At 52.4% G+C, this 25621-nt stretch overlaps 1 protein-coding gene across 1 annotated transcript in view; it reads left to right on the top strand.

Annotated features, from left to right (window-relative positions):
* Positions 1–350: 350 nt before the first annotated feature.
* LOC308611048 (uncharacterized protein) overlaps positions 351–25621 on the top strand; it is a gene marked incomplete at both ends in the record, with an annotated part of 43631 nt that continues 18360 nt past the window's right edge. Inside the window, 3 exons of the mRNA XM_081259988.1 lie at positions 351–391; positions 7209–8130; positions 8871–8926. Coding sequence (XP_081116114.1) covers positions 351–391; positions 7209–8130; positions 8871–8926 — 1019 coding nt within the window. The remainder of the gene's footprint in view (positions 392–7208; positions 8131–8870; positions 8927–25621) is intronic.

The raw sequence follows: 25621 nt of genomic DNA, 5'->3' as shown, positions 1-25621 counted from the left end.
GTCAGGATTTAGAGATTAAGAGAAGATTTTAAGGGAGAGTTCTTGAAGTGCTGTGAGTCCCAATCGCAGTCCTCAAGGAAACAAAGTGGAAGGTACTTCCCTCTTCATATAATGTGAAAAAATAACAAGTTTAAGAAGACCACTCAGATAGCTTACCATGGCCCCCCCTTGAGCTTGAGGCGCACAGTGTATTCTTGTCTGACTCATATCCTCCTAAGGAACAAAAGACTGGATAGCTAGGTGGTATTAGGTCAGATCAAGGACAGAGGTGTCTGAGTTGAAATCAGCCTTCTGACAGTTTCTTCACGCTGCCACTCTGGAGGCTAGAGGCTTCCAATGATTAGAGCAACATGAGCGCTGTACTTATCCTCTCTCAAAATCGCACAACCAGGTGAGATGTTACAGTGAAAGCAAGGCTTAGACCAAATTCTATCACTCATAGAAAAATGAATTGGCAAATAGACCCCAGACAGTCCTGAGCTGTACTGTTGCAGCCATATTCAGTCCTATATCCCATAAGTTCATCGGTATTCAGTTCTACATTTAGTACCTTTTCCTCTAGTACGATGACAGATTCCTTCATATCATGGTGGCACCGAAGGAATAAACACCTGGGCTAAAACCCCCACTTGGGAAAATGTTACACCTTGAGTTCTCTAGAACTTGTCCAAAGGCCAAGTATCTGTACAAATTTGCTAGTCAATAAACATATCTCAACCACTACCCGTTTAGCAAATACGTACATATTTGTAAATTCCCTTAGGCTGTTTAACAAGTCCTCTGTTGCAGATTGAGGCAATGATAGTCCAATCGTTTTTAGTTGAAATCTACCTCTTTATGATTTTTCCAGGGGTTCCTTATTTCTCTCAGTAGAAATCGAAAGTTCCTAATTTTCAAATGCTGACTCACTACCCTTAGGGTGAATATTCCTGATTAAAGTATTTCAAGTGTCAACCAAATACCTAGAGGGTATAATACAAATATGTATTCCATAAATGTCACACATGTGATGATGAGTTATTTTTAAATAAATTACTGACATTATAAGACCTAAATTTCTATAGGGTTTCCTGGCAATGGATTGGGTAGGCTGTTTGCATAGGACAAGATATAGGCAATGGCTAAAACTAACCATCCAGAATAGAGTTGCTCTTGGTAACCCTAAAGGGAACCACGTGTGAGAAATTCCCAGTGATGGGGCAGTGGGCTCGGAAGAACCCACGCACCATAAGAGAAAGTGTCAGCTTTAAGCATCTACCAGGCACACACAATATTATTAATCTAGTAAGAGCTTTCATGCCACACTCCAACAACTGGTGTGGATTGAAAACTTCTCCCTTGATGGGGGATGGGTGGAATTTCAACTTTAAATGAAATTCATAATGTTGAAATTAATACAGTGGATTGAACAAAATAATTATTGAACTGAGACTGTGTGTGGAACTGGAAGTTACTGGTGGATTCTTGTTATCTGAAAGTGACCATGGCAGGTATGGGATGTGCACTGCTTTTCACCCAAGGAAGCAAAGGCAAAACAAGTCTCACAGCACAGGGGGAATGGACAGTGGAGGATAAAAATAAGGCTCCTTTATATATGCTCTCAGTGAGTCCCATTCTTCAGTATAATGATTCCTGTCATTCAGATGATTCAGAGTGAGGCACCTTTGAAATAAACTTATTTTTTTATCACTCAGTCTTTTATAGCATAACCATAATGAGTTAAAGGGAGATTCTCTTCCTGTAAGAGTGAGAAAAGGAAAGAAAGTTAAAGTAAGTGAGGGAAACTGAAGACACCATCCTGCCTCGTATGTTTTAGGACATTTTATCTGCAGTTGTTCAAAATTTCAGATTTAAGATGATGTATCAACTTGTTGGCTGAATAATGTCATTCAATAAGCCTGCCCCTAGCTACCTATTGCATGTAGGTTTTCTCTGGGCTATAATTCCTCTCTCATAATCTCTAAAATGACCATTCTAAGTGCTTTTGGCTTAAAAGACTATATTCCAGAAAAAATATAATTGGAGGAAGGATTGCAGATTGGGTAGGAATTTGAATAATGTTATAATTTCTATATATTTAATTACCTTTTCTTTTTGCATCAGCTCCAATCTTCCACTATTTAACATCATTATGTTCACTTATCATGTACATTTCTGTGCAAATTATCAAATGTGCCAATCAAATTATGGGGAAAAAATTGTCAACTAATTTTAGAGTAAAATAAATGATTTATAAAATATTATACTTAACGTATGATCCTTGATAAATTAAAATTAGTTTTTACTATCCTCAGTGATTCTTTTGTTCACATAACATAGAACTACCTAGAGTGACCTGATTCTGCCATGGAACTAAGAGAATCATTAGATTTTCGAGGAAGAATGATGGCTGTAGGGAGACACAGTTGACTGGCTAAGCTGCTCAGATGTTCACACTACCTCCCAATAGGTGAAAAATTGTGCCCTGGAGTTATCACGTCAGAGCTGCCTAATGCCATCCTGACGTTGTCATAAACCAGTGTCATCAATGATCAAGTTTCCCTCAGTTAAGTATAAAACCCCCAGCTCCCCTCCATAAGCTTACTGAGTCTCACTGTACTCTCTCGCTTTGATATCTGTGATGAATTTAACACCTTATAATCAGTAGAAAAGTGTGGTTTTGGTTGGGTGAAACAAGTTATAACTAGAGCTGAGTATAAATGCTGTTATACTCAGGATAGCTATCAGTAATACATGAACTATAAATGCACACATGTTTCCTTTGAGATCAACTCAAGGAAGAAAGGAAAAATGTAAATAACCAGATGATGTAATCTCCAAACAGTGCATCCTCAATTAAAATGAATATAGTACATAGCTTACCTTCCGTATAAAAGGATAATCAAGTTCCCTTAAGGAAGACTGCATGTCAACAAAAGCAAAAATTAAAATTGCAAACAGAACGAGCTTTCTCATGAATTTGTAAGATATAAAGGGAATGTGTGTGTGAGTGTGTGGTTGAGAAATATTAAAGGAAAAAGAAGAATCTGTGACCTTCTTGTTTTCCTTTCTAAAAAGAATATATTCAGAACGTTCTGAAGGTTCTGCCCTTAAAAAATAGATTGATAGAAAGAACTAGTAATACTCCCAGTTATAGGAAATGTAATTTTTAGGAACTTCCCAGCAGGAACATAATAAGTAGGCGAAAACTTGCAAAAAATACAGAGAGTCAGTCTTGAGGATTAGTAATCATGTGATTTTTCCATGAAGACTTTGAGCTGCTGAAATGAGAAGGTTTGTATTTGTTGTAAATAAAACAAGTAAGTACTTATATTAAAACTTGAGAGAAAAATCACTTTTTCTTACAGCCTAGTAAGTTGCAATCAATAGTCTGCTTGCCTAATTGAAATATTTTTACCAATTTATCTGCAATTACCAAAGAAATATCATGTAGAGGTAATTACGTGCTGTTCTCACTTTTTGAAAAATATGTTTTATCAAATAGTGCTTGTATGTATCAATCGACCCTGCACAAATTCAAAGGGAATCTGGAGAAACTACTGAGGGAAATGCATTGTACTTTGCAGCTCCATTTCAAAGTTATAGAGAGTTAAGGATCCAGCTGCTAGTTATAAAACAGTTATGTGCATCTATTTGTCTGACATTTATTATTTTAGCAATATTTCTGTGTAGAAGCAATATCTCTATATTTAAAAGATACATTATTTTACTTTTATTAACTAAGGTCTTTACTCCTTCTTTTTGGTTAATTATAAGCCTTGTCCTTTAGATCCATATAGTTTCATAGTTTATTGGCAAGCACAGAAGACAATATTATTATGGGTAATATCTATTGAGCATTTGCCAGGTGCTATGTGAAGGACTTTACATGAACTAGCTTATTTAATCTACAAAACAAATCTTGGAAGTAGATATTTTGTTATCATCTTAGTTTTTCCAATGAAAAGAAATAAGGCACAGAGAGGTTAAGGCATGCTGTTGGTTGCAGAGCAGGCTGGGAGCAGAGCTAGACTTTGAAGTTAGTAGTTTTCTCTGAAGCCTGATGCCTGACCACAGTGTCATGTTTCCTCTGTTACAAAATACTCAGCCAAATAAAAGGAGAAGAATGTTTCTTATCAACAGTCAGCCTTTCAGGCAAAATCACCAGCGGCTTACAAAAGATGATATTATTTAACATAAATAAGTAAAAATTACTACAAAGCAAAATGTTTCAAGTACCTTAGGAAAAAAAAAAAGGACAGGAGTATAAATAAAAAATTTCTGTAGATGTACCATATACTGAGATAATGCCGAAAGCTCACCAATGGTGTGCTCATAAAGCATTGTTTTAAAACACAATGCATGGAGAACTTAACACATTAGGAGGTTATTGTTCCTTTGACATGATGGCTGAGGGTAGGGCGGGAGGGTGACTTTATCCACAGGCAAACCATTGTTTTCCAAAGACTACAGAATTATTTGTTTCCATGTTATGGCATATAATTATTTTTAAACAAAAATACTCTATTTTTAATCCTGTGTTTGAAAAATGTTGGCACATTTTAGGACTTGAATGCTTTGCAAATATTGGAGAAGTAAGTGTGAGAGCACCTCTCTGTGGTGGGGAGTTATTACCGTTTTAAAAAGAGAAAAACGTTTTTAAAAAAGACTTTTTCAGGAGCTGACAATTATTTTGTGTCTTTTCCAAGCCGTTTGTCTTTCTCCTGACTGCAAAGTTATCCCTCTTTTTCTCTGTTAAGTATTGCTAGCAAATAAGTAACATTTAGGGTGTTATGCTACTTCTGACTTTCAAAGAAAAAGGCACAGCATAATTCTGGATCTTTAGGAAAGTTAAGGATAAGTTAATGACATCATATTTCTTTCTTCTATATTTCTAAGAAAGAATGTCTTAATATTCGTTTCCAGAATACAAAGGGAATATTTCAGTATAGGTCCCCCAGAAGAAGCAGAACTACTAAGAAATGAGGCCCATCTGTCTGTCTTCTCTCCCTGACTTCATGTCCTGTGGACTCCAAGCTCCAGTATCAGACACAGGCAACAGTCTGACCTAGACAATTGTGTAAGGCTGAATTCTTAGGACTGTGTCTGATCCTGGAGCTTGGGGGTCACAAAGTAGGCCGCGAGGGAGAGAATATGGATGTAAAGTAAAGTAGCAACAATCCGGAACCCATACACCAAAAAAAAAAAAAAAAGCTAGAGGCCACGAAAACAGAATGAAACCTATGTGAGCCCTTATTGCCTCTGACCTTGACTGTGTAGTTTTCCTGCAGAAGTCAAGCCCCTTCCTCATGGAACTAAATACCCACACTGGTCCCAGAGTAGAAGAAGCTGAAGGAAGGCCCAGTGGAAGGTGGGCAATGGCAGGCCTGGCCACTGTCTCTCACCAATGAGATGAGCCAGCAGACCAGTGAGGACATAAAATGACTGCTGCTTCACTTCCCCTCCAGTCCCCTGTAAGAAACTCTGCTATATCCCACCCTACCCAGAGACATACAGAAAAGGAATGCTGGAAAGTGTGGTAAGGCCTAGCCAAGTGGCCACATCAAAAGGCCACCATAGCTCACCCCTTGTCAACCCATGCAAATCTCCTTAAACTGTATTCATCTCCAAATATTGAAAACAGCCAAGTCGTGCTTCCACCTAACATGGTACAAATATCCCAGGTCCAACTGAAAACAGATGAATCCCTTCCTCAGAAGAGATACAAAGTCCCTTGTTTGTCTTTGCATGATAGTCATTTTCTATTAATTCGTTCATACTCTCTCACTGATATCCTGCAGCTTAAATACAGAGATATAGTTATGTGGCAATGGGTCCATTCTCATGGAATTAATTAGTCTAACCATGGTTTTCCTTACAGAGCCACAGATGTAATGGTGGAATGGTCTAAGGGAGACTCAGTTATGGTGCCAGCTAGATGGCAATACCTTTCAGGGCTGAGGTGATATCTCCAGAGTGTTCTGTATGATCACCATTCCTTCACATATAGTGCTATATCTCCCACAGTCAGAGTTCCTGGGTCAGGGAATCAAGGGAGGAAAATGGGAGAGGCTCCTCCACTATCACTGCAAGTGATCCACTAGCAAAATATTTGCTTCTCATCTCCATGATGTTAAGTCCAGTGAGATCTTAGTACCAAGGAAAATAATGCTTCTGCCAGGGAACCTGACAATACTTTCATTGAAATAGAAGTTGAGAGTTTGACCTAGCCAGATGGGACTTCTGAATTAACAGGCAAAGACTGGGGTTTCTGCACTAGTTGGAGAGATCCTTCTATCAAGATGAAATTGGGTTGCTACCAAATAATGTGGGTAAAGGAGGGTCTGTATGGAATGCAAAAGATCCTCCAGGGTGCCTTTTAATACTTTCATTTCCTATGATTAAAGTCAGTGGAAAACTATCATAATTCAGGTTGGGCTGCTATGGTCCAGTTCCTTCAGGAATAAAGGTTTGGGTAAGTTTAGCAGGCAAGAATCTATGACCAACAGGAGTGCTTGCTGAGGGTATAGGGTGTACAGGATGGTAGTGGAAGAAGCTTGTTATACATACCAGCTATGATCATGTGATCAGCTGGAGAAACGCAGGCTGTAATAGTTATGAGTACTTCTTCCTTATTTTGATATGAATATGTTTGTGTGTATGTGTGTGTGATAAATCTCCCCCCTCCCACATACACACATCACATCACACATTTTTTTTTCTTTTTGTTCTCCTCTTTCTCATACTCTAATCATGTAAAATAAGATATGTTAATAATATCTAACTCTGCATAACACAAAGAGCTATAAATGAGAATCCATAAAAAGTAGTATTTTATTGGCGAATATAAATGATGAAGAAAATTGAATGTTGACGATTTAGCCTATAAAAGAGAAAGCTAAAGGAACTATGTTTTAAGAAGATGTAAAATTTCTTCTAAAGTGAATCTAAAAGAAAAAAAAGGAAATAGAAAGGAAGTATGGAAAGGAGGAAGGAAACTCGGTCCAAGCTGGGGAGGGGAGGACAAGGGGCGAGGGGGACGCCACCCAAGTGGTCTGGGGTTCGAACCCAGATAGGCGAAACGCGCCGGGAATCGGCTGGGGAAACTCGGGCAAACCTTTTTGGGGAATCACCGCTCCGACACCCCACCGCCCAGGCGCTGCAACGGAGGGTGAGCGGAGGCTGAGCGGAGGCTGAGCGGAGGCTGGGGGAGCTCAAACTTGCGACAGCTGGAGGAGGCGGCGGCGGGCGGGCGGCTGGCTGTCGCCCGAGCGCTGCGCCTGCGGGGGGAGGGGAGGCGGCTGCTGGGAGGGAGGGAGGCCGGGCGGGCGGGCGAGAGGGCGGAGGGAGGGGGAGGAGGAAGAGGAGGGAACCAGGGAGGGGGGACGCGTTGGGATCGCGGCGTGCGGCGGCAGACGGAGCCTGGGCTCCCAGCGGCGAGGGGAGGCAGAGCTACGCTCCTTGCTGAACGCGGACCGAGCTCGGCGGCAGCGGGGAAGACGCGCCGGAGCCCAGACCGCGACCGAGAGCGGGAGCGAGGCGGCAGCGGCGGCGGAGGGGGAGCCCGCGAGCTGCCGGGCGGTGAGCCCAAGCCGCGCTGTCGCCGCGCAGGGAAGACTTGGCCAACACACTCACACACACATACACACCCAGCCCGAGCGGGCGCTCGCGGCTAATCGTCAGCATGGCGCTGGGGCTCCTGCCCGAGCGCGGGCGGCAGCAGCGGCGACGCGAGAGCTGCTGAGCCCGGCCCAGCCGCCGGAGCCCGGAGGATCGCGCGGGGCTGTCGCCACCTGCCCGGAGGCTTTGAGCCCGCCCCCGCCCCCACCCGGCCCAGAGCCCACCCCTCGGCGTGGCCGACCCCGAGGGCAGCCGGCTGGCAGCAGACGGCGAGGGAGGCGAGCGAGCGCGGCGCCGCGAGCGGGTTGCGGGCAGCGGGGGACGGCAAACTTTGCTCTTCGCCGCGCTTCCCCGGCCCGGCCCCTTCTCCCATCGCCAACGTCGCCACCCCACTTTCCTCCAACCCCGCACACCTCTCCCCACCCACCCCACCTCCCGTCGCTCCTCCTCGCCGCCTCGACTCTGCTCCGGGGAAAACTTCAAAGCGCCGGATCGCAGGCTCCCTGCTTACTCCCCGGCTGGGGATTTCAGGTCAGTGCCCGGAACACCTTTCCCCGCGGAGGCCGCGCGGGCTGGCGGGCGTGCGTGCGGCGGGCTGCAGTCGGCCCCCTCCCTCGGGGCCCAGACTAGCGGCGGGTGGCTCCTCTGACTCTCTGGCGTACCCCTCGAAGCTTGTGCCTCGCGCTTCACTTTGGCTGCTTTGCTCGCTTTCGTTTTTATTTCCTAGCTGTAAGTTATTAAAAGTGCAGCCAACCTAAGCGGCCCGGCGTGGGCTTCGGGGAGGGAGGGGCGCGGCGGGGGTGGGGGGGCTGCCGCCCCGCTGGGGGCTGAGAGGAGAGCAGGGAGTTCGCGGATTGGAAGTTTGCAGGCAGTGTGTGTCTGTGTGCGCGGGAGCGCGGTCGTCGCTGAGTGCCGCGAGTCGGGCGGGGGGGTGAGCTGGGCTGGAAGCTGGGAAGCTCGGCTCGGCGTTAGCTCGCTAGCAGGAAGGGGAGGGCGGCGGGTTCCCGTCTGCTTTCTTTTTCGACTCGGGAAAGAACTGTAAAAACCTCCAGCCGCCGCTGCCTCGTCTCACCTCTCCGGGGGCAGCTCGTTCTTGCTCGTGGAACGACGGCGTGTGCGTGCGCGAGGGTGTGTGTGGCGGGCGCCCCGGGCCGAGCCGAGCTCGACCTGCCGCCGCTGCCGCGCGACTCGGGAGGGGAATCCCGGTTTTTTGTTTTTTGTTTTGGATTGCTCCAAAGCGTGAATCACATGGATTTAAAAAAAAATACTAGGAAATCGAGCAGAGCGAGGGGTTCCGACAAGGCCCGCCCGCCCACCAGCCAGTCAGGTCAGACGCTTTGTTTTGTAAATGTTCTTTAAAAATTTTAATCTGCCACCCTGGTCCACCCGCACCTTCCCCGCGACGTCGTGGGGTTGGTTTTAAGTTTAAGATCTACCCCCAGGGGTTGGGGTAGATCGTGCGGGGGCGGGGGCGGCGGCGGGCGCGGGGGCGAGACCTGGGTCCTCCTCTGGGTAGCGTGGAGTCTGGTGGAAAGCCCTGTAGGGCGTGTGCGAGTCTGCGGCCGGAGGAAGTTGGTCCCACTCGGAGGGCGTGCGGCGCAGAGGCTGAGGGCGAAGAGGAACTTGCGCACCCGGGCGCGATCCTCGGCCGAGGCGGGGAGAGCGAGGCGCCGCTGCGCCGCGGGGCCCGCGCTCGGAGCAGGTGGGCGGCTGCGCTGCAGAGCCTCCGCCAGCTAGGGGGCTCGGGGCGGCGGCGACGTGCTCCTGCTGTTGACCAAGCAAGCCCCGGGGCGCCGTGTGCGGAGTAGGGCGGCTCGAGGCACGCGTGGTCCCGACGGGCTTCCCGCCGCCTGCACTCTCGAGTGGGCACGTCCCCGGGTCCCTGAGACGGCTGAGCCTGGCCGCGTGTAGGCCGAAGCCGGGGCGAGGCTTAATTTGCAGTTAATGAATCTTTTCCAGAAAGTCCGCGATCTCCAGCCAGAGGCTGTGAGTGCCCGCGCGCACGAGGGCGCGCGCCGCCGGCGTCTAAAGGGTTGGGGGGTTGCGGGGATGGAAGAGCGAAGGAGGGGGGAGGGTTATGTGTATTTAAAAACAAACCTTAAAAAAAGAAACCAGCGCGCTTCAAATAGGTATTCGTACAGCCTCTTGTGTCTAGAGTAGACAGCTCAGGGTTTTAGCTGGGTTTTTTTGTTTGTTTGTTTCTTTTTTGAGAGAAGGCCAGAGGAGGGGTAGTGGTATTTGATTCTAGGGGTAGTCTCTGGAGAAAAATCCTTAAAATGACTTGGGAATAAAAACGAGGAGGAAATGGCCCACCCCAGAAGGTGGTGGGTGGTGAACGCAGACAGACTTGGGTATTTGTAGCCATCTGACACTTCCTGTGGCACTGGAAACGGACACCGCGGGCCGAAATCAATCCTTACGAGGTGTTGGATTCGGTTTGGCCAACAGAATTGCTTGTGTGGAAGTCATTTTAATTGTCGGCCTCCGAGACTCCTGTACGTGGACACTTGGAAAATACATTTGCTTCTCGACCCTTCCCACTCCACCCCCGACCTGTTATCTGGTCTGGGCTTTGCAGTGTTGGTTCCCGTGTTTATTTTGGGCATGATTTCACCGCGAGGAGGAAGGGGGGAGATGGCGGTGATTAATATGCCGTCCAGGTTTAACCCGAGGCTGGCCTTTAGTGTGCGGGTTTACGCCGCCACTCACCGGGATTGCCTGGGGTAGTGGAGGGGGGGGGGGGGGCGCGCGCGCGGGGTTCGGGCGCCAGGCGCTCCGCGGGCAGGTCGGGGTTGGGGCTCGGACGGCCCCAGCGCTGTCCTTTGAGGCGCTGTCACCAGTAGGTGACTGAGAGTTAATTAGGAAGTTTTCTCCGGATCAATGGGCCGCACAGCTCATTAGCGATTCTCTCCAGCCCTTTGCAGGGCCGGCCGGGCCTGTGCCTCCCACAGAGGCCGGGGCCCCGCGGCCCGGGCTGCGGAGAGCGCCTCTGGGAAGTGGGGAGGGATGGGCGGCGAGGGGCGACCGGGAGGCGAGTGTAACTTGGCCGGGCGGCGCGTTGCGGGCGGCGCCTCGAGGCCCGCACAGCCCGCTCTTTCTTCCTGCTCTCGGTCGCCTCGACTGTGTCTTTAACTCGCTCCCGCTCGCGTCGCTGCCTGGCTGCTCCTCCCCGCCTCCCTCGCCTATCTCTTGTTCTCTAAGCACGACGCCTGTGCTCCCCGCCCAGTTTGGGATTAGACAAGATAAAAATAGGACTGCCCAGCGCACAGAGCTGTGACTGTGCCCCGGCAGCCGGGCTGGCGGGAGCGCTGTGGGCCGGGGCCGGGGCAGACCCGCTGTGCGCTCGGGGCAGCCCGATCCCGTAGAGTCCCACCCCGACCCTGCAGGCGCGGTCACGCTCCAGCGTTCTGTCCGCCGGGAACCGTGCGGGCAGGGGGTCCTGGGTAGGGTCTCCGCGCTCTCGCGGGTGTTGTTGGTGTGCCTGTGATAGATGGGTCTAGACAGGCATGCAGGCTCCCTCCCGGCTGAAGGACGGGAAGCGGGGGGCGGGCCGCGGAGGCGGCGGCAGACTCCCGTGAGCGAGCGAGCCTTCGGGCCCAGCGACCAGGGTGGAGGGAAGGCTGCGAGGGTTTCTCTTAACCCTTTAAAGACGATAGGGAGAGTGGGGGTGGGGAGTGTAGTAGAAATTCCTGGAGGCAAAGTAGCCCCCTGGGGAGAGGAGGCGGGAGTCTGGGCTTAGGGTTTTCCTTTCTCTTCTGTGTATGCAGTCTCACATCCTGGTACATTGGGCTCGATTCTTCGACGAACCAAACGCAGCTGCTAGGTGATCTAATTTGACCCGATACTTCTCAATGGGGAAGGTGTGAACACACACAGTGGGCACCCTCACTTAAGGAACTGAGTTGGGGAGATGCAGAGGTTAGACCTTACCGTTCCCAGCGGCCCAGTATGTGAAGGTCTGCGCAGAGCTTTAGTCAGTGGGGCCTCTGACCGAGAGTGTTGCCTACCAAAGACCCAAGCCTGAAATGCCTGGCCAGTGCATACAGGTATGCGTCGGAGAGAGCAAAGGGGTCCTTGAGTTGTCTATGTAAATAAAAACACTTTTAACCATGAACTTGTGGAGAGTTCAAATAAGATATGTGCCGGGAGGCAGCCTCCAAACAGGAGTTGGACAGTGATGTGTACAAGATCGATCATTTGTATACACATCCATGGGGTCAACATTGAATGGGTCTAAAAATTTAATACAACTCCGCAGGCATTGGTCTCGTTCTTTCCCTGAGGTAGAAATTGGTGGGTGGGTTACCCTATAGAGAAATGAATCATTAGTCACACTCCTCTCTCCTTCCCCCTCCTCTTCCTTTTAGGGTTTGGAGTCTTAGGGGATCCTCTAGTTACATTAAACTGCAAACCCATATTGGTCTGGGAACGAGCCCCATTATAGGCAAAGCAAGAATGTAAGTCGTGGGGAGGTGTACGTATTAGACAGGAATGCACAGATTAAGATGTGCGCCTGAATGACATGTGCTGAGACAAATCAAGACACTTGGGCTCTGGTGCCCACATGGAACAAGAGATACAGAAGAGAGAAAGAACTGGCCGCGAGGAATGTAAACATGGGTATGCAAATACTGAGACCTAGAGCGAGATTCTAGGAGAAAATCCCAGAGTTTGTTGAGCTGGAAACTGGAGCAGAATTTCTGTAAGTTCCTTCGAGAGACAAAAGCCCATTTAAAGGTGTGAAGAGGGTCACTTGGAAACACAAAAAGCATTCACATGCATACATCCATGCTTAGATACACAGGCTGAATGACAAAAACTCCTCGATGCCTGATGAAGATTTTCCTGCCCGGTGAGACAGAGCAGGGCACGGAAGTGTGGGCCACACGACCACATTCGCACACTCATTCACTGGGAAATACTGTGTCTTCGGCTAGAGGGAAACTGAGGGCGACGGTGCCTAGCTAAGGGTGGATGGCCCTTGGTTACTAAGATTGCTTCTGGTTATAGTTTCTTCGCATCTAGAGTGGGGAAGAGAGTATGTCTTGAGCAGGTAGGAGGATTTCTGAAAGATTTTTGAGTTCTGGACCCTGAGAGGATGGATGGTGGAGGAAAAAGAGGAGTAGCTTTGCATTCTGGGTCGGAAGCAAGGGATGTTGCGCTCCTCTAAGCCCTGTTTGCTAAGGTGGCGCAGGGCCTAGTGAACTGAGAGAGACTGAACCGAAAGAAGTGCGAAGCTCGGCCTCTGGGCGGAATCAAGGGGGGAGGTATGCTTTCTTTCCCCCCTTGAGGAGACCGTGCGGGGACGGCCAGCGTAGGGAGGATTAGCAGGCGCCTCTGTGACCCCAGACGCGCGCGTAAACTCGGCTTGGGTTTGATTTGCCCGCGGCGTCGATTTGCCGCGGTCCCTCTTTGTCTGAGCCCAGCCGGGAATTCCAGCTTTTATTGGGAAGACCGCACTCGGGTGGAGCCCGCGGGGCTGGGCAGGAGGCTCGCCGGCCTCCGAGCCGCCCGAACCCCAGGACGGTCCTCGGGAGTGCCCAGCAGCCCCGGCAATGCCACCTCGGTGGTTTCCTCGAGGGCGGCGGGCCCGGCAGACCCAGCCCGGCGGGGCGGGGGGCCTCACTTGGGCCGCCGTACCGCCCCTCTCCCCGCTGGCCCCACCGCTCCCCCGCCCGCCCGAGGAGCTCTGAAGGCCCTTTGTTAAGCTCCAGGGTCACACCCGTGCCCCGGGGGCCGCGCGGGGGCGGGAGGACCTTCTCCTGGCTGGAGGAGCCCGGCCCGACCGGGCTGCCTCGCCCGAGTGTAAGGCCGGCAGGATTCCGTCTGTTTGCAAGGCTGGCTGCGCTGCCGGGGCCTAGATGGTGGCGCTGGCTTGAGAAGCAGCCGGGGCAGGAGTGGAAGGTCTTCTCAGGCCACCCCCGTGGCAGCCAAGCCGCCTGTGCCCCGAGCACTTGGCCGTGGACGTCTCCCAACCTCCAGCCCGGCCCGACGGCTTTCGCTGGTTGCCCCCCATGTGTTCCTCCGGAAGGGATAGCTGACTTTCTGTTGGATGGGAATTGACCAACGAACTTTTCCCCCCCGCAACGTTTCTGTAGAAGGCCCCCTTTCCCAGCGCAGGCTCATTTCCGCCGGCCCCTAGTCGAGGGTGTTGGAAATGGGGGGGGGGCGCGTCCCCGCACTTCGTTATTTCTTAGAACCATGTCTCCCCGGCCAGCCATCGCCCCTCAGCACCCATGGGCTCTGGCGCCCCGTGATTAGACTAGCGGGGAAGTCCGCTAGGAGAAGATCCTGACAGCATAAAATAGAATTTGATCTAAAAGACAGTTTCCAGTATAATCTCATTATGCATCACAGACTCCCGGTGTTATTTTGTGGAAGGCGGACAATGATCAATTTACATTGACCCGGGGCTGGGCGAGCTTTTAGATGGTAATTGCCATATTGATTTGCATGCAAAAAGGAGACCTGCTAAAATTAAAGACCGGAAGCTAAATGAAACTAAATTTCTTGTCTAGGTGCAAACCAGAGGAACTACTGGGGGGAAGAGGGTGAGTCAGGTCAGGGTGCCAGGGGCAAGAGCAGGTGAGAGGCCCAAGAGCTCCGGGAGGTCACAGATTTGGGAGCGATCTTTGCCCTGGTGATTTCAAAACGTGAGGAGGGGGCTTGTATAGGGTATGGGGACCCAGCAGGGAAAAGTTATAAACAGGCACTATTGCATTGAAGGCACTGGGATCTTTTAATGCTAATAGTAACTGCGAGGGGGGGAGGAGAGGTTTATAGGGTTATAGGGGTCTTCCTGCACCATTTCCGGCACCCCCCATTTCTATTGTTCTACCCGAGCGCTCATAACCGTGCCAAGAGCACCCAAATTCTTGCATCTGAAGAGTTAAATTTTTTTTTAAAGACAGGCCTTAAACTTCCCCCGCCCCCCCTCCCCCCGCGTCTGGTCTTTCGAAGAGAGCGAGAGTAGGGGGCGGTTCTGCATGCCGCTGCGGGCAGGCCTGGACCTTTGGAGGCTGCGGGAGTTCCTCCCCGGACGCAGCAGCAGCCCCAGACTCGGCCGCACGCCGATCGCTTTGGGAAGCGGCTCGCTCCAGGTGGCCCAAGTGGCGGGGGCGGGGGAGGGTCTGCCGGGGCCAGGGACTCACGGTGCCCGGGGGCGGGAGTCACCTCCCTGGAGGTTGGAAGGGCCTGCACGGAGGGTGTGGAGGCGGGAAGGCGGGGGCTGGAAATCCTGTCCCAATCGGCGGTGATGGCCAAGGCCGGAAAGTTTAAAAAAGAGAGAAAGCCACTGGCTGCGAGCCAGGGGCTGCCGGGCCGCCGGGGCGTGTTTGGCTGACTAGAGGGGTGAGGACCCGGCTCCGCCATCGCCTCGGTCCCTCCCGCTGCGGAGGCCCTGGCCTGCCCCAGGCGCTCCTGGAGCCATTTCACACATCCGGAGCCTCGGCCACTGGAGGAGCCACCCGCCCGGGGCCGGGAAGCCGCAGGGGCGGCTGAGTGTCCGGCGCTCCTGCCCGTTCCCCTTCCCACCGAGCTGAGCTGGAGACGGCCCTCGGTCGTGGAGCCTGTGGCGTCTGTGGCATCGGGTGTGGATGGTTCCCGGAGCTTCTGAAAGCCCGGGGCAGACCAGGAAATTGAAGATGGGGTGGGGAGGGGATGTTGAGCGCTGACCCTGCGCTGCTGGGATGAGAAGTTGGGGAGAGGAGAGATAACCCCAACCTCCGGCTTGTCTCGGGACTTGGCTTTTTGGGGGGACCCCCAGGAGTCCAGGAGGGTCCAGCATCTTGCAAGCCGCTTCCCCCTCAGTTGCCTCCCCAGCCCACTTTGGTCCCTGAGTTTTTCATTCAAGTCCTAGGAAAGGTAGATGTAGGCAGTCTTTCCAAAGGGCTTTTGCTCTGTCTAGATAATTTGATTTATTGCTTTATGTGGCAAGCCTTCTTCTAGTTCCAGGTGTCAGCACTTTTTATAGAGACCTAAGAGTAGCACCCACCTCCCACTGCCTGTTCTGGGCTCCTGGAGGAGGGGAAAGTGGAGCCTTGTTGGGAACCCCTGGCCTCACACCAGGGTGTTCCAGTGTAGGGAGATGGGTAGGATGTTGGCAGAAATTTCGAAAGAGTTCACATGGACCAAGAGATTTCTGGGTGTAGGAGAAACTAGGGTGCGGGCTCCTTGTGGACCGAATTTCATAGGTGTTAAGTGCTATCCTTTTACTCTGTATTGGAGTACAAGGGCCAAGGAAGGCTTCCGAACTTCTTGTGGATTCTGGATGGCACAATTTGACCAATAATTGGCTCCTCTCCTCAACTCCAGGACTGAGTTTGACCGTGGCCCATTTTTACTAGCTGTGTGACCTTGGGGGCAGGTTATTTATGGCCTCTGAGCCTCAGTAAGTTTCTTCATTTGTAAGACTGGGAATAATTTTCCACCTTTAGGATCAAAGAATACTTGGCACATAGTAGGCCCGGAGGATTAGTAATTGCTTTGAATGACTGGTCAGATTCCTATAGGTTGCTTCTCCATCCCCTGCTGCCCCTGAGATGCCCGAGCCCCCCCCCCCCCGCCGCAAGACCTGCGTAGGCCAGTGTCTGGGGGCCAACCTGCAGGTTAAGCTCCCCTCCAAGGGTATTCCTGAGGCTATTCCTCCAGGTCTGCCTCCGTGGGTTCCTCTTTCCCTTTGTTACAGTTCTTTGCATTCTGGGCTTTAAAGGAATCCATATGAAAAGGCTGGGATTTTTTTTTTCTCCCCCTAAGTGGGATCATTTATATGGTTAGGAATTGATTCCAGAACCGGTATCTAGGTGCTCTTTGGCAAGTCCTCCCGTCATTCTTTCGGGGAGAGGGAACAGCAGCGGCTGGAGGGGAGAGACCTGGTGGGAAGAGGTGAAAGGGTCTGGCCCACTGCAGGGGCCAGAGGTGCTGTGGTTTGTCTGATAGGGATTAAGTCTGGATGTTATGAGGTCTCAGTGTGGTTTTCAATAAAAGTCTGTCAGGGATTGCTTCTTTTCTATCGATATGTATTTTAAAAAATTACTAGCATGAGAAGAAAACCAGACCTGTATGGATCCAGGCCGGTAGTGAGCTACTGTGATCAGGTTTCCTACTAGACTCCCAGAGGGGAAGTCAGCGTTTGATTGAAGCTACACTTGGTTCTTGACTCTCTGGGGATGCCTGCTCTGAAACAGGAGCGCTCCCTTTCTCTCCTCCCCCACCCCATCCCCCTTTTCCCTTCTTCCCCTAAAAGCCTTTGTGCTGAAAGAGCTTCAGTAGGCATGAGTCCCTGGTACCTCTCTAAAGAATGCCTTTCAGCCTTTGCTGACATTGTTTTGTGAACAGTGGGTTTTACCAGGCCAGCAGTTTTCCCCCCATCTTAGCTCACTATTTTAGAGGTTCGAGTATGCGCAGGATGCGCCCAACTGCAGTGCTTTCCAGTGTGTGTAGCCAGGGCCTTGCCTGTAATCTGAAGACACCTTAACCTTTGCCCTAGGTGCCCCCCCCGGGGGTGGGGGTGGTGAAGGTGGGGAGAGCAAGGACAGGGGATCGTTGTTGAGTGTCTGTTTGTTTTCTCCAGCCACAGAGGCAGAGGGGTGGAGTGGGGCGAGGCCGAGAGTACGTTCCAGCCTTGGGTCTGATTTAAAACTTGGTTTAATTGGAGAAACTCTTAGGCATTTAACAGTTCTGTACAAATGCAAACTTGAAATAGCTCTAGGCCTACGTCAACTAGGAAAGAATAAATGAAGTACAGAGATGTCCAAACTATGTAAATCCTAGAGTTGTCTGCCCTCCCATAAACACATGACAAGTGCCAAGGCATTTCCAGTCAAAACACCCATGGAACCAGCAGCCTCCATCCTTTGTATTTATTATTTTATTAACAGCATTTTACACAGCATTTAACAAGCACAGCCTGCCTGCTTTCCACCACGGCTCTCAGCAGACTGAGGGGTGGAAAACAGATGGGGGTGGCGAGGAGTGGTCTCTAGAAGAGACTTCTAAGCTGGAGAGATCTCTTCAGATGGGCAAGGAAAAGGAACATTTGGGGTTCCTTTCTCCTGGCCCCAAAGAGAAGACAAAAGTAATGCTTTGGAGGAAGAAATCCCCTCTCCCTTTTCCGGAGGAAAGTTGTGCAGATGTGGTCTGTCTAGTCTCCACTTGGATTCCAGAAGGTGTGAAGCAGGGTCTTCTTTCCCAACACTCTGCCCATCAGTTATTGGTGCTTTTCAAAGAATAAGTATTTGTCTGCTATCATTATTCTATATCCTGGTGGAAAGTTTATAACGAAAACTAATGCCTTTCTTAAGTCATAAAATGAGCCTTGTATGATTATTTAATTAAAATCTATTTAAGGACCGATCAGGCATGTAATTTGCGCTAATAATGACGATTATGGAAATGTTCGACTTAACCAAAAATCATAAAAGGAGACATTTTGGTCAGTGGGGCGACCAGGAAGGATTCAGGGAGTTGGACGGTTTTCCGAAACGCACGAGGCTTTGGGCTGCAGAAAGTGCCGGGCTGCCTAGCCTCTGGGACCACGGTAGAGAGGGCTGCAGGACCCCAGGCCTGGCCGGGGCAGGCCGACCCACACTTTGCTGAGCAGAGAAACCGACCCTGGGAGTCTGAACAACCTTTATTCCCAGCTGAGGAAATGGGGGAGGGGGCCTGGGAGGAGGAAACTCTGGGAGAGCTGATGAACCGCACAGAACTCTGCGCGAAATGGCTGTGTTCTCTTGCTTTAACAATCAGCAGCGACACACGCATTGCTGCCTCGGCTAGCCTTGGCTGGAGCCTGGAGGGGTGGGGGGAGGGGGGTCTCTTGTTCCGGAGAAACCTGCCAGCTGCTGGGCTTGGTGCGAAGGCAGACACAATGCTGCTGTTGTTGGTTTGATCTCTAACTGGATTGTTAGTCTGGCTTTAACTGTGTGGTAAGGGGGGAATGTGAAGGCTGTTTACAGCGAGTGCAAATAATGTGACAGCTGTTGGTGCACGAGCAGCGCTGTGCCTCCTCGGCGCTCACACAAAGCGCGCACTATGCAGGCCCGCGGAGAGCTGCAGAGGTGGCCGCCCCTTGCTGGCCCGGGAGCCCTCGGATGCGCTGCGAGAGAGCCCTGGGCGGCGGCACCCGCCCCCCCGCACCCCGCGACATGCATCTTTCTGGCTCCTGGGATCGTGGTGGACGTGCGCGCTGGTTGGTGTGTTGTGGTTTAGGGAACTTGTTAGGCAGAGGTGGCAGGAGAGGGCCTGCGGGGTCATGAGTGTCAACTGTCTGGAGGGGTTTGGCCGGGATCTGTTGACCTGGGGCCTCAGTGGCTTGTGACCGGGTTGTTAAGATTTGGGAAAATAACTTTCCGCCCTAAAGCAAGCCTGTTGGAAAGAATGTATTATTAACTGAAGGCTTTCTGGAAATTGCAGAGGCTCTGAAGGCCGTTGTTCTTCCTCTGAAATGGCCCTGTTATTCAGACAAGTTCAAGAGACGGGCGGCCGCTGTGTTCTATGCCCTCGGCCCTGTTTCCTGGATTGGAAACACAAGTGTGTAGGTTCAGGACCCGAAGGGGGGTGAATGGGGGTGGGGAGGGGTGCAAGTCGGCTTTTGATCACCCGCCTCCCTTTGCCTTCCCGGTTTTTAAGAGCGCTCTTGCCTTTCAGCTGCAGGACCAACGGTGCTGTCTTGAGGTCTGCCCACAGCGCCACCCACTCTGTGACTTAATCAACTAAATGCCCAGAGCCCGGCCTTCTCTGAGTTCCTGGTCCTCTGCCAGGCACTGCGGGGAGGCGCCAGGGTGGGAGGGAGAACAGTTGGTGGGTGGCAGCAATACCCCGCTGGGCCGGTCCAAGCTGGCGGGGCTCAGGATGGTCCAGAAGATGGGCCTGCCCCTGGGCTGTCCTGGGGCAAGCTGGGTGTAAACACCACTCCCCCCAACCTCAAGGTTGAAGGCTTCCGCAGCCCTGGCCCCCGGGCTTTGGAGGATCATTTAGAGCTGACTTAACTCTATATCCTGCCCTTCTGTGTGACTTCGGCCCCTGAGTGTACAGCTTGCAGGATATCTGCAAATTATGGGTCCACCTCCGCCCCACCCTGCCCCCAGATCTACTCTCTGGGTTATAATGTGGACTTCTACATCTAGTTGGGTTCCCTAGTGGGGAGCTGGGAGATGCTTCTGGAATGATACATGAACTTCGGTGCCAGTTCTGTAAACTGGTCTCTTTTTATGACGTGTGCCATTTTCTGTAGGAATGTTGCTTGCAAAACGAGTTTCGCCTTGGAGGAAAAGGGGAAAGATAAACAAGCCTGCAACGCCAAAGCGCTGGCAGTCTTTCCCTCCTTCCAGCTCTCTTAATGCAGCCGGGCTGCATTTCCAGGATAAGACTCGTGCTTGTGAAGAGGGACTCTGGTTGGCTTTTTTTTCCCCCGAAGCAAACGCAAATCAGAGAAAAATAATTTTCTTTCAACGATATGCAACGTATTAGTCTCTTGTTATCGTGCTCCGAGGCAGGCCTCATTTGCGCGTCTGCCAGCTCGCTCACATCTGCTCGGCGCTGTTTGGGGCATTTTAACCTTGGTGGTGTCGTGTCTGGTCCCACGGATCAAGGAGGAGTAATTAAGCTCTGAACAGCTAGAAAAATTCACGGGCCCCCACGTCTACCGCAGTTTTCCCACAGCTTTGTTTGGGGGTGTTCCGGGTTCCAAGATGAACAGACGTGGGGTTCCTATTGTTCCTCGTAAAGAAAGTGGGCGCCCCCGTCCTCCTCTGACCCTCACCCCCAGCCTTCCCAGGACTCCCAGGCTGCACACAATCAGCAGGGAAGCCGGGTGCAGATCACAGGACCCTGTGTTTTATGCATCTTTCATTCGTAAAAAGTTCCTTTGTGCTTCCTGTGTGTACTAATGATAGCTGTCGTTAATAGCTTTCTGGTATAGCGTTCCTTGTGGGGGGAGGAGTTTGCAGTGAGTTCACTTTATTTCTACAAAGCCCTGATGGAGGCTGCAGTGCAGTGACACCCCCTCTAGAGTCGTGGTCTATGGATCGTTTATTCTGGATTTGTTTCCAGGTTGTGTAGACTCCAAGTGGGATCCCAGCCTGTAGGGACCAGACCCGGGGGGGTGTGGAGGGTGGGTGGGCGGGGAGGAGTGGAGTAAGGTCGATTAATTGCATTCAACCGAGGTTTCCTGTCCTGGGCTGCTGCCTCCTGTTGAGGGACACCAGCTTCCAAATGGGGCCCCCTCTTGCATACACGCGTGGTTGTGTGTGGCACAACCGTGAAAGAAAGTGAAAGGAACAAAAAGCCGAGGCCTGGCGTGGGGGGGGGGCGGGTTGGAAGGGGGAAGGGGAAGTGTCTGAGGTTGGTCCAAGAACTGACGGGGGGCCACGGCTCTGTTTTGGGGGAAGGGGGTGTGTGGCGGGCAGCCCCGGTTTGGCAGCGGCTCTCCCGGTCGATCCTTGCTGGTGCCCCCCTCCCCAAGCCCCCGAGCCCCCTTTTACAGTTGGCTACACCTGGCTTGCATCTTTGAATCGGGGAAGGTGGGGGAGGCGTCCACGGAGAGAACACTCCAGACTGGCCGAAGGGAGCGCAGGACGATGGGCTGGAGCGGTCTCCAGTCAGTGCCCACTCCCCTGGGGCGCGCCGCCGCACATCCTGGGTTCTCCGTGCGCCCACCCAAAGTTGCTTTTTGTCAGAGATTCAGCGGCAGGCGCCTGGGAAGGGGGAGCCCAGAGGAGCGCGCGGGCGGGGTGAGCTGGGGTCGGGCTAGCCGAGAGATCCGGGGGTCCTGGAAGGTCGGGCGGGGGGTGCGTGTGCGGGGTCGGCCCCGCGCGGGGACCTGGCGGAGGAGGGGCGAGGAGCCTGCGGCAGCGCGGGTGTGTGTGGTGGGAGAGAAAATCCCTTTGTTGCCGACCAATCCGTGCTCAGGGCTGAGGCGGGGGAGGGGGCGCCCTTCCCCCACTCGCCGCCGCCGCTGCCGGCCAAGTTCACTCCCGACTGACCCGAGTGGCTCGCGGCGCTATCCTGGCGCCCTGGGAGGAGGCAGGGAAGGTTCTGGTTGCTCAAAAGGTCAGGGCCAGCCACGTGAGTTTCCCGTCCCCCACCCCGTCACACCCGCACTCCTGCTCCGCAGCTCTGTTACTAATGCAAAACTTGGGTCGTGAGTGGGGACGCCTCTGGAGGCGGCGACAGCCATGACTTGGAGTGTGCCAAGAGACAGCGCCTGGACAGGCTGGATCACTCCTCCCACCCCCCACTCCCCCCCAGCACCCATGCCCGGCTGCAGGACCCAGTCGGGCGACCTCCTTCAGCCACACCCCAGGAAGCCTGCGACCCTCCCCCCGACCTGGGGGCATCCTTGGGGTTCCCCTCTCCCCACTGCTACACATACTGGGGAAAACATCCCAGGAGGACTTGCCCCAACGCTGCACACCCTGGACCGCTTTTTCTCATCTCCCACCTCCTCGCGGCCCCCAATGCTAAAATAGGAACTTCTTCATCCCTCCCTTCCTTGACGCCAGTAGAGAAGTGCCTGTCTGTGACTCAGTCTGCGCTTGGAGCAGTCCCAGGAAGGGCTCCCGTGCCATCAGTTTGGGGCTTCCATGAAAGCCACACACTCTGCAGAAGGTCACCCCTCCCTGGCCCCCTCTGTGTCCCTGCCTCAGCCTTCCCTCTGCCGCAAGGAAACTATATAGCCATTCGGGGGTTTGTTTGTTACGTAGAATGTTTAGTGGAGTCAGATGCTGTTTAATGGGTTAGATGTGGCCTGCACCAGCTATTGCCAGGCAGAACTCAAGTCCATAGTGCAGTTTAATCCTCTGGAAAACACGGTGCCAAAGATTTACAGATGAGGGGGCCAAAGTTGAAGAGGTCCGGCCACCTGCCCAGAGACACGCCGTTGATGAGAGTGGGAGCTGGGAGGCTGTGGTGACTGCGCACGCGCGCGCGCGTGTCCTCCACAGAGAACCAGCCATGCCCGTGCAGTGAGAGACACCCCTTCCCCGAAGAGGTCCCCAGCCTACGGAGGGCCGTGGCACATGGCATGCTGGCTGGGAGCCCTGCCGTCTGCCCGGCCTTCTGAGCCAGAAGCTCCCCAAAACCCGTCCAGGTCTTCTTGGTCACTAACTGGATAAGTGCCTGATGCGGCATGGGGTGCCTAGAGAGTGAGGCCCTAGGAAGGGGCACCGTTAGTATTGGAGTGGAGTTGGGATGGTTTGGTGGCGCTGCTTCCCATTCCGTCGCTGTCACTTGACAAGCGTGCTGTGCAGACTTGAACCAATCCATCAGCGCCTCAAGGGCGGAGGCAGTGGAAAGTGGCCCGGTGCCAGGAGGAGCTGGGGTGGAGAGAAAGGAGAGGTGGCAGGAGTGGCCTGGTGCTGCCTTCCTCCCTGCGCTCACGCCAGCCTCTCACGGCCACTGCTCCTTCCTTTGCAATCTGTTTGTTGCCTGCCAAGGGAAGTCTCCTTTAAAGAAAAAAAACAAAACAAACGTTCTCTCCTTCTCCTCATTCCATAATGGTGTCTTCATAGCAGGAATCGGCAGAACGGTGGTGGTGGGTACAGCTGGGGACCCGTGTGCCCCCTCGTGTCTTTTCACAGAGGGCCAAGGTGCCCTCACTCAGGGATGCCAAGGTTGGGGGGACAGCTCCTAATCTTGGTCCCTCTGACCTCTTTCTGCCAATCAGGCTCTTCTCCCCAGCGTCCAGGCCAAGCTCGGATGCTAATCATAACTCTTGGCTCCCGGACCAGATGACTGCCCAAGTCTGTCGAGGGAGACTCAAGCTCTCCTGTGCTTGCCCCTAGGGCCAGACCGAAAGCCGGAGACCACGCGGCGAGTCTGCGTTTTGCAAGCCGGGTCTCTCCCAGAACTGGGTGTTCAGCGGGCAGCCACCACAATTCCTGGTCTGTTCTTCAGAAACCAGACCCTCCTCCGTCTCCCCGGCTGACCCCTTCTCTTGGCCACCTTCCCTCTTCATCCCTATCCCACATCCTTGCCCCCTTCTCTCCACTGCTGGAAAAAAGGGTTAAAACCCAGAGCCAAGGTGTAGCTTAGCAGCTCCCACTGGAAACAGGTTGGTGCTTGTAAAGTGCTTTTCATGGACTTCACACATCTTGGCACTTCCAGAAGCATCACCCACCTGTGGAAGAAAAGGGGGGGGGGTCGTTGAGAAATAAGGGCAGATGAGCCTCTTATATACAGCAGCAAAGCGCCTGCTCTGTCTGTCATCTAAATCACGTCATTTGCCCCCTGCAGCATGACCCACAGCCAAGGGTGAGGGAAGTCACTTTTGAAGAACTTTTCCTTGGAGGTTAAAAAAAGAAGAAGAAGAAAGTAAGAAAGACCCCCAACTATTTCAATAGCCGCTTCTAGAAGAGGAATGGGGTGAGCGTGGCGGTGTCTCTGACCCTATCTGTGTGTCCCTTGTGCCCAAGATCCCCTTAGTTAGTTCTACATCCCAGAGAGATGGGGGGTGGGCCCGTTTCTCAGTGATGGTGGGGTGTACGCAGTACGGCCTTTGCCCAGGATGAGGGTGTTCCTGCCCAGGATTTGGGCTGTCATTCTGGAGAAGGGCCTCACGCCAGGCAGGGCCCCCGGCTCCTTGGCCCTTTCCGCTCAGGTCCATCTTTGGCCTGGAACCTGAAGAGTTAAGAGTCTTTAGCTCGTTGCAATGAAATTATGGCTGGCAGTGGCGCCGCTGTTTGTTCAACAGACCTCCAGTTTTAAACAGTTCACAAAAAGTTCATGGGGCAGCTAAAGATTATAAGTGTGTGTGTGGGTGTGTGTGTAGTCAGCAGGATCCAGTACTGAGCCTTGCCCCTCCTCCTCTTGTTTCTTCACGGCCAGCCCCCCGCCCCGCCCCCACTCCCGTGACACTGGACCACGCTCGGGGCCTCAACCCTCCATCTGACCCTGTGCACGTAAGAACACTTCATCCTGACACTGGGTGTTATTTATCTGTGCGGCGTTAATATTGAAAACCCCACCAGACAAGACCTGGAAGGGCGGGGAGAGGCTTTGAAAGCACCCCGTGGTCCCAGGTGTCTCTAAACTGCATTCCCCTCTCATGCTAAGTCCAGGCCGCCCTTTCTAAAGAAAAGCCCTTTCAAGGGAAGGGGGCTGCTGGCCCTTTTTGAGGGGAGGGGAGAGGGCTCAGTAGGATGATTGTGGCAGCGGCCTTTCTGTTTCCTCAGTCAGGTGCTCAGAGGTCCTTGTCCCAAGGTGACAACTAAAGGAGACATGTAAGAGGCAGCTTGTGTAAGTTTTGAAGACTGGAGCACCAGAAGATTGGGGCTTCGAGGGCACACATGCTTCGTCCCTCATCCTTTTCTTAAGGGTTTGGTGGAGTGACCCTTTGGCTTCTGGTATAATGTCCAAATTTCATCATGACACCCAGCCAGGGGGTGGCATGGTGTGGTCCTCCCACTGCAGCCACGGCCAGGACACTTGCACCGAGGAATGTTGCTCCTCCACCTTTTAGATGAGGCTTCCCTGGACATCTTCCTTTTGGTCTTCCTTTTGTTAGAAGGGGCTGCAGGGGTTAGGGAGGGGAAACTTTGTTGAACGTGCCTTCTGGTCGGCCCTGCACTAGTGGTGGCCTGCCCCCAACTTGATTTGTATGTTCGAAACATGGAAGAACAGCCCGTGAGCCCCGCACAGAACCTTCCTTGATGCCCAAGTCCATCTGAGTCCACCTTTTCGGGGCACTGTGGCCAGCCACTGGAAATGCCCCAGTCTGTCTGAAGAAAGGGACGCTTCCTAAAGAAATAGCTTCTCTAAAATCCCACCAGGCCGGACACAACTGGGAGATCCCTGCCTCTCCTCCAGCTTCATCGTTGAGCTCTAACTACGCGCCGTGTGTCTGCGGCGTGGGGCTCTTGATGAACAGACGGTGTTCTCTTCTGTATAGGGGCCGACGGGGATGCTGGTGGACAAAAGCCTGTGTTAGGACAAAGAAATGCAGAGGGATAGCCTGGCTGGCTTTGGGATTCATAACATATCTTTGGGATCATAACATATCTAACAAGATATAGCAATCTTTTTT

The sequence above is a fragment of the Mesoplodon bidens genome (genome assembly GCF_964165515.1).
Source record: "Mesoplodon bidens genome assembly, contig: HAP1_SCAFFOLD_154, whole genome shotgun sequence".
NCBI classification, from domain to species: domain Eukaryota; kingdom Metazoa; phylum Chordata; class Mammalia; order Artiodactyla; family Ziphiidae; genus Mesoplodon; species Mesoplodon bidens.
Note: the sequence above shows the minus strand (reverse complement) of the source record. Positions and strands in the feature narration are given on the sequence as shown.